The sequence below is a fragment of the Beta vulgaris genome, chromosome 2 (genome assembly GCF_026745355.1).
Source record: "Beta vulgaris subsp. vulgaris cultivar EL10 chromosome 2, EL10.2, whole genome shotgun sequence".
In the NCBI taxonomy this organism is placed as follows: domain Eukaryota; kingdom Viridiplantae; phylum Streptophyta; class Magnoliopsida; order Caryophyllales; family Amaranthaceae; genus Beta; species Beta vulgaris.
In genome coordinates, this window is record NC_079203.1 from 31,734,314 (window position 1) to 31,743,206 (window position 8,893).

At 35.8% G+C, this 8,893-nt stretch overlaps 1 protein-coding gene across 2 annotated transcripts; it reads left to right on the forward strand.

The window, feature by feature from the left end:
- The first annotated feature begins 2,550 nt into the window (after window positions 1–2,550).
- On the forward strand, window positions 2,551–8,305 carry LOC104886952 (metal tolerance protein 11). 2 transcript variants are annotated; one of them, XM_010671512.4, is made up of 6 exons: window positions 2,551–3,069; window positions 4,111–4,220; window positions 4,338–4,583; window positions 6,841–6,921; window positions 7,084–7,317; window positions 7,587–8,305. In XM_010671512.4, the coding sequence occupies exons 1-6, from the start codon at window positions 2,862–2,864 to the stop codon at window positions 7,932–7,934; spliced, it is 1,227 nt and encodes a 408-aa protein (XP_010669814.2). In that variant the 5' UTR covers window positions 2,551–2,861; the 3' UTR covers window positions 7,935–8,305. The 2 variants fall into 2 exon arrangements, with proteins under 2 accessions (XP_010669814.2, XP_010669815.1); XM_010671513.4 differs by lacking the exon at window positions 2,551–3,069 and adding an exon at window positions 3,331–3,697.
- Window positions 8,306–8,893: the final 588 nt, after the last annotated feature.

The window sequence follows — 8,893 nt, forward strand, 5'->3', positions numbered from 1 at the left end:
GGAAGGGGGGTAAAATAGGCATTTCAAAAGAGGACATCATTGCTCCCCCCTTCCCTTATGTAATAAAGATATAGACCTCTATTATATAAGGAAAGGGGAGCAATGGTGTCCTCTTTTGAAATGCCTATTTCCCCCCCCCCCCTTTCCTTTCTAAATTACAAAAGGAATGTCAAAATCAAAATCGGCATTCAAAGTAAACTACCGAAAATTAATTTACAACACTCACTCAAATATAATTTAAAAGAAGAAAGTTTACAAATCACTCATACAATTGAGAAAATCACGCAAATCACTCAAATAATCAGGAAACTTTATTAAAACTTAAAATTAACATACAAACTAAAACTAATAACCTAAAACATCAATACATACAAAAACATTTACAAAAATTTACTTACAAATCACTATTCTCAAGAACCATTCACAATTACATACTCACAAAAGTTACCTATAAACACAAATCTGAGAAAAACATAAGATTTTGACGATGATATCACACATTCATCCATCGACAATTTGCGAACTTCCAAAAAAGGTACATAATTCTTTTAACCTTCAAAATTATTTCACATTAATTAAAATAAATAATAACAATTTAGTCGACTGTTATGTAGTTAAAAAAATGGAGATGATAGCAATGTGTTCAAAAAGGCTTTATACAACCAGACTTAAATTTATTTCATTTTCATATAAAACAAATTTAGTTTTTTCTAAAAAAATGCCAATATTAAAATTTTTGCCCAAAACTTTTGCAAAAAATCCATGTTCAGAAATAAATTTTGAAAAACAAATCAAATATCAAACTTTTTACGAACAACTTTTGCAAAAATCCATTTTAAGAATAAAAAATATATTAATTTGCGAAAAGTAACAATTTTTGTTTTTCTAAAAAAAATTCCAATATCAAATTATGTATGAATAATTTAAAATTTTATTTCAAATATAATTGAAGCTCAAAGTGTTAAAATTTAGAAAAGGACAAAATTTAAAGATGTTAAAAAATTTAAATATCAATGTGTGAAAACAGAATTTAGAAGTTAGACAAGGAAAAAAAACTGAATTTAGTTTATACTTTTTGGTTACAATTTTGGGATCATGAATCAAATTTTACCTTTGCTAATGGCTAAAAAAGGTAAAATTTGTGTTTTTTAAAAAATGAGGCATGCATCGCGTGCGTAAATTGCTAGTATATATAAATATAACGTTTGTTTTTTCATGCAATGCAACACAGTTCTTTAATCATTAGTATCTTGTACACACGTAAAAAATATAATAAAGTTATAATTCAATAGTATGAATCAAGATGAATCTAACAAGATCCCACTTGACTATGTTTTTCTTTATATAACGCCGATAAATTGGAGTCAAAATTGATCGATGAATAGTGTCATTTCACCCAGTATTTCATTTAAAATAGAATAGATGAAATAAATATAGATCACATGAAAATGCTCTTTATATGAGAAATGATAATGAATCTCAACCACACGATTGAATTAGAGTTACAACACTTGTTCAATAGAGTTATACCCCCTAAAAAATTTTGAACCAAAGGAAAAAAATTCGATTTTTTTCCTAATATTCTTTTTTTTGGAGTTACATCACTTATTCATAAGAGTTATAACGCGTAAAATTGATTCTCATTTCTCATGTAGGTATGCATTTTCATATGAACTCACTTATACATACGCGCGCGCACACTCACACATATGCGCACACACACGCAACCAATTGAGGAACAGTAAGTATTACATACACTCCACCATTGAGCTACAATGCGTTTCAATGAAGTAAAATGTTTAAGTTATATATATGCTATTTATTTCCCCCTTTTTTTATACCAATTTTCTCTGTTTTTTACCCGAAACCGTGTGGGTTCAGTTAAACCCACTGAACTCACGCTAGATTCGCCAGTGCATGACATACACTTGGTTAAAAATAAAATTTATCGAAAAATATGATCAGATAAGAAATTGAATGGAAGTTATAATAACTAAAATAGATTAGGGGGGATTAATATTAAATGAAAGCTTTTCCAAATATGAATAAATAATTTAGAGAACTAAACATGTTAAATACGAATTTTTAAGAGAGAATAAAGTCAAATAAAAAGAACGAAAACGAAATGGATATGTCGTATCTCATATGGTTTTTTTTTTCCTTTATCTAAAGAACAATTAACTAAACTCGATTGTTTCACATTAGAGCATAATCCCACCTGCCCTACACAACTACGAGCTTGGTTGAGAAGAACCGTCTTTGGTCTTATCAACTAAGATGAGTTTGAATGTTTGATCCTTCACAAGTCACACCACAAAGTCTATGTAGTCAAATAAATTTGATCCTCGACACAACATGATGATGACAACAACAACATCATTAACTTGCACTAATTACTAATCACCACAATTCTAATACCCGCCCGCACGTCTTGACTTGCTCCACTCAAAAAAAACACCCCACTCATTCCATTCCACGTAACCCCTTCACCTCCAAACTTGCATGACTTCATTCACTTCTTTCACTCTCACACTCACTCTCTTTTGATACACTCCAAATTAAGAAACCCTTCGTATCTTCTCTTCTTCCTTTCTCCCACGCGCACCACTCCTCTCTATCCAACCACACCCCGCCACCTCACCCCTCCTCTATCAATCCACAACTTCACGCGCTCCAACGCGCGTGAGATTCTTAACCCCACCATTTTCTCTCTCTTCTCCTTCAAAACTTTCCGCCTCACACGATAATTCACCAAACTTCTCCCCCCCCCCCTCAACTCACATATAAATTCTTCCTGTACTTCCCGAATTACCCTCGCATTGCCATCCAATTTTCGGTTTCTACCTTAACCGAGAAAAAGTATGGGGGAAATGGTGAGACTCAACTTGCAAAACGACGACGCTTCGGAAGAACGCTTGCTTGATGATGTTGCGGGTCCCACTGGTTACAACAATGGCGGCGGAGCAACCGGTGACCTGTCATGGCGGTTAAACTTTGACGCTTATCAGTTATCTCCTGAGCAGAAGGAGAAACCGCCGCGTAAACTCCATGACTGTCTTGGAGTTAAAGGTGATTTTCTCTCTCCTCTTTCTTTCTTTATAGTTATTTATTATAATTGCATTTATTAGTATTTTCGGTAATTTTGTATAATTCTATCTGTTTTCTGGAGAATTCTGTAAATATGGTTGATTTGAATGATTTTAGGTGCGTCGATTGTTTTGCATGATTCATTACTATTTTGGTTAAATTCTTTGTGTTTTTGTTTATTTTTGAGTATTTTTTGGGTGTGATTCTTTTGTTTAGATCTTTTATGTTGTTATCGGAAGTATTGGAATATATTCTGAGTTTTGAATAGTGTATTTTTTGCATGTGAAATTATCTTATATAGGAAGTGATGATTCTTTTTGGTATTCTTTTGGCAAACAATTAGTATATCTCTGACATAAATATAATTGGAAATTGAATTCTGGAGTTTTGAGTGGTGGAAAGAGAATTCGACTTTTTCTAGTCAATTTTGGTAGTGTCTGTGTAGTTTGTAGGCTAAATAGGTTAGTGATTGCACCTATGTTGAGGTATTAGATGCTGTGAAAAGGTTGGAGTATAAGACTGTAGTGTTGGTACCTGTTGAAATAAACAAACTGCGGAGAAGCTCAGGGGGTGATGGAGATGCTAAACACTGGTTTAAACTGCGACAATAGTAAGTTCAAGTTGATTATTGATTTGTATGATGTATTCGTTGTGTTGTTGCTTGGAGATGGCTGTTGCGTGTCGTGTTCTAATTTTTACTTTTTGGCTGGAGGAAGTGTGTTTTGGGTTTTGGAACTTGATCCAGTTGAAGCCTTATGGTTTGAGTTTGATGTTAGAAGTGATACTTTTATGACGCTTGCTATTGTATTTATATTTCCTGGAGGATTAATGTTGTTTCGAGTTTTATCTGTTTGCTCCACATTTTGGCTAGTAATATGAATCTTTTTTGTCTGAGAAGTCTAAGAAGTGCTGAAATAAGTGTTGTGGAACTTGTCTACCTTAAGGGATGAATTATTGTTACAAAAAGAAGCTGCTCAAGCTAACGTGCTTGTGTGATCTTTTATTGTACTTTTTAATGGTCAGGGCCAGAAGATGATGTAGCTGAGTATTATCAGCAGCAAGTAGAAATGCTGGAGGGTTTCAGTGAAATGGATGCCTTGGCTGAGCGTGGATTTGTTCCTGGGATGTCAAAGGTAAGTGTATTATCAAGTTGTCTGTCTTTTCCTCAACATGGATTTTGCTTGTTTCTGCTCCTTTTGGATTGAAACTTCCTCCTGATATGGTTTTATTTCTTTGTTTATTTGCTGCAGGAAGAACGAGAAAAGCTGGCTAAAAGTGAAACATTTGCTATCAGGTTATCAAATATTGCCAATATGGTTCTTTTCATTGCAAAGGTTTATGCATCCATCCAAAGTGGTTCTTTAGCAATTATTGCATCCACACTGGATTCACTTCTGGATCTTCTATCGGGTTTCATTCTGTGGTTCACTGCCTTTTCTATGTCAACACCCAACCCATATCAATACCCAATTGGAAAGAAACGTATGCAACCACTGGTGAGTTCTTTTTCCTAATTTGCTTTGGTATTTTTGTCGTGTGCCTTTTGTTATTATTGTGCATGTGCAAGTTTTTACTGGACGCCTCTATGACTCAACTCAAGCATAGAGTAAGTATAAAGATAGTAGAAATGAGTTGCCACTCAATATTTGAAGCTATGTAGTTGTAATAGAGGGGGTGATAGACATATCTTTGAGAGTGAAGGGCGCTTTTTGATGATTTTGGGTAGCATAGGTGCTTTTTTGGACATTGCCTAACCAAATTAGGCAGGTATTTTTCGGGGAAAAAACTTGAGGAGTCTGCTGTTAGAGATGATGGTATACTTCCTTAGCTGTCAAATATCTTTGAAGCTTGAAGTAACTAATGTTGTAGATGCCAGGATTACTATGTCTGTACTTTGGGTTGGAGCTGGCTGTGCTTTGAGTTGAACGCTTTTTCTATTCGTGTGACCCTCCTCCTGCTGGTTCATATAGGCTTTGCTAAGGCCTCACCTAATCCACCTATACTGCACACATATGATAGGAGGGAAGAAGCAGGAAGGTAAAAAAGGTCACTGATCAGCAAGTAACAGCTGGCAGCACTTGAGTGGGAGAGAAGAAATATTCCCTGAAGCACAGCAGGAGTGGGTTATGAGGAAGTTGTAGAGAGAAGCAGCTAGTGAGAGAAAGTAGAAGAATTGTAATAAATAGGGGCCTCAGCTCTACTGTAGGGATCATCTAGAAAATTGAGAAAAGAGCTGTTTAGGAGGGAGTCCTAACCTCTCGAAAGTAGGGCTTGTATTGGTAAACTGCTGGATCTTTGTCTAATACAATTACTATCCTACTGTTTCCTATTTCCTATTTCCTATTTCCTATTTCCTATTTCCTATTTCCTTGCTTGATCTCTGTTTTGTTTAGCTAAGAATCCCAGATCTTAGCAAGGCTATGCTAAAGAAACTATGCGTGCTGTATGTTTTCCTTTTGCTGGATGTAGTACAATCTGTCCAAAGATCTAACCAGGAAAGCGGAATTTCCTCCCATGCAATAATGATTGGTGGAATTAGTGGATCTTCAATGAACAGGATTGGAGGGAGTAGTATGTGTTAATACGGGTTCAATGATGTCCACCAGAAATATGTTCTCTTTTTCTGTTTATGACAACATACTGGTCTAAATAGTGTAATTTATCATGGGCCAATGAGCTTATGGAATCGTCAATTTAATTCTTTACTGCTAGTACATCACCAATTTTCTATTCCAAACAAAATTATCTAATTGAGGTAATATAATATGTTTGTTTTGTTTTGCGAAATATAGTGTGATACTATGATGTATGGCTTGTCCCACTTGATTAATTAGTTAAGTGAGCAATTCAGACAATTTAGTACTCTTTTTCTTAAATATTCTTGAATGCAGACCTCATATAAGAGCTGGTCTATTGCCGTTTGTAAAATTGCAAACTCCGCAGAAGAGAAGTTTCACTAAAGCCACTTGTGATGGGATACCTTAATGTATTGTCTCGTATACTATCATACTGCACTCACTTGTTCAGTTTCAGATAAATTCACTGCATGAAAATAAGATTTGACACACTCACAAAATAAGGTATTATAAGATTGGATAAGTCCATGTAAGGTCTAATAAGGACTACTAAGGTCTTATAAGTTCGGATAATTTAAAATAAGTTTAAAATAAGCAAAATTAAGTTGAAAGAACGAACCCAGAGAGAGAAAAGGCTTTAGTATGTAGTTATGGTTCTGACCAATTCTGCCTATTTTAACTCTCTAGTCATGGTAGTTTCTGCTCTTAGAAACTGGAGAAGTTAAGTTACCGATGTTTAATATGAATACGATGTAGATCCAGAATACGTGTGCCTCTGGAATCTACTTTTAGATTGTTCTTTCCTGACTGCATCAGGAAGTGGGTTCAGCTATAGTTGACAAGAGAGGCATATAGAAGAAATTAGAGGAACAAAAAGGCCTGCTTATGCAAAGTTGGTTTTAGCAAGATGAAGTATAATGTTTCCTGACTTTGCCAGCTTACTTATAAGAATTTTGTACACTTGTCCTGTTGTCCAACACTAGTTATGTTAACTTCTTAGCTGTTATCAAGTCCCATACTAAGTTATTTGGTATTAACATCCAAGCGCCTAAGAACAGTTCGATATTGAGTTGCCCATCTCTCGTTCTTTTTTAACTAATATGGTGAAAATGTTGTCAACTTCTTTAGCTTTTCAAAGAATCACTTTTTTCCAATATAACAATCATGTTTTGTGCAGGGGATTCTCGTTTTTGCTTCTGTCATGGCTACTCTGGGGTTGCAGATTATCCTGGAGTCAACTCGGCAGCTCGCATCTGATGTAAGTTTCTTTCTTAAGAAGTCCTTGTCATGAATTAGTGTGTAGGGTATTGGATGAGTTTTGTCTTTTACACATCTGGGCCATCTCTAGTGTCCAATCAAATATTAGCCTTCTCATAATTTTCTCAGCCTTGTAAATGATTCAAAAAATTGTCTGTTTCAGGAGAGTGATTTCAGCTTGAATAATGATCAAGAAAGATGGCTTGTGGGTATCATGTTGTCAGTGACTTTGGTTAAACTTCTATTAGTCCTCTACTGTCGCTCTTTTACCAATGAGATAGTCAAAGCTTATGCCCAAGACCATTTCTTTGACGTTATTACCAACATAATTGGCCTTATTGCCGCTCTCCTGGCTAATTATGTCAGTGACTGGATGGACCCTGTTGGAGCCATCATTGTAAGTGCTATTGCTAACCATCTCTACTTGTTCTTGCTTTGAGTAGTTGTTTCATGAGTATAACACCATAACTAGATTAAATTGGAAGATTTTGGTGACCTCAAGCAGTGTTTATTTATGATTGGTCAGCTGTGGAATTTCGTGTTTGTAACTATCAGGGAAAGCACTTGAATAGGCCAATGACAGTGTTGTAGCTATCAGGGGAAGCACTTGAATTAGGGATTATTCTCACTAATAAACTCTTTTTTTTTCCTTTTCTTTTCTTGCAGCTTGCTTTGTACACAATACGTACATGGTCAATGACAGTGTTGGAAAATGTAAATTCATTGGTCGGAAGATCTGCTACACCAGACTTCCTGCAGAAATTAACTTACCTTTGTTGGAACCACCATAAGGCCATCAGGCACATTGACACAGTCCGAGCATACACTTTTGGGTCCCACTACTTTGTCGAGGTTGACATAGTGCTGCCTGCTAGCATGCCCCTGCAAGAAGCTCATGACATTGGCGAATCTTTGCAAGAGAAACTTGAACAATTATCTGAGATAGAACGTGCTTTTGTTCACCTCGACTATGAATACACACACAAACCTGAGCATGCGCAAGCCCATCTATAGATGCTCGTCTGACAGGTGAAGAAATTTTCATCTTGCGTATCTTCTGTAATTATGCTGGATATGCTTTACAATCTTCACGAGCAAAAGGCTGTACAAGTGTGGGATTCGATGATATTTTGCAGTGGGTTTTGACCTAAATTTTAGAAATGGGTATCATGGTTTTAGGCTTTTAGCATCATCTGAAATGCGGAAGTCTGAGTCTGAGCTGTGGTCTGGATCCACTGAACTTCTCCTACTTCATCCTGAATAGCTGCCTCTATTAAGCTTCTTATCCTAGTTAATTTTTATTTTGGTTTGAGCTGTATATGTTAGCCCTAAAATAACCAAAACTCTATTTTTCTTGGTATATATGATTGAATTACTTTGGATAAGAGTTAAGATTACTTTTAGATCACTGTTAATGCTGCTCACTTACAGTAGCCAGTAGGCGAGTGAGAGTGGCTGAATTAGTATTACTTTTAGAAATTAGTTGTTTGACTGATGGCTTAAGATTTAGTGTAATTTGCGATAATTTCAGAGCAAAAAGGCATCACGGTAGAAGTCTATGATATTTGTCAAAATCATGTCAATTCCACATTTCCCTTGATTTTCCCTCTTAGTTTCTCTTTTACTTGTTTAATCTTTCAGAAATGTTGTTAACCCAGTCTCTCTGCAAAAACCCTCCTAACTTTTAGCCTTCGCGTTTTTATCAATGGCCGGGGGTACCACAACTTTGACGTCTCATTGTCTCTGCAACAACCCTACATTCTCACATTTCTTTTCCAGCTTACCATCCCAACACTTTCTCTCAGCTTCTCACTCTTCTCAACCACAAGCACCCACCGGCCACCACCATTTCCTCCACCATCTCCATCAGTGCCTTCGCAGACATATCACGTTGAACGGCCTAACATATGCACACGCCTTTCAACAAAACACTGAGGTAATAAAATGGTCCAAATGTATCCAAGATAAATATG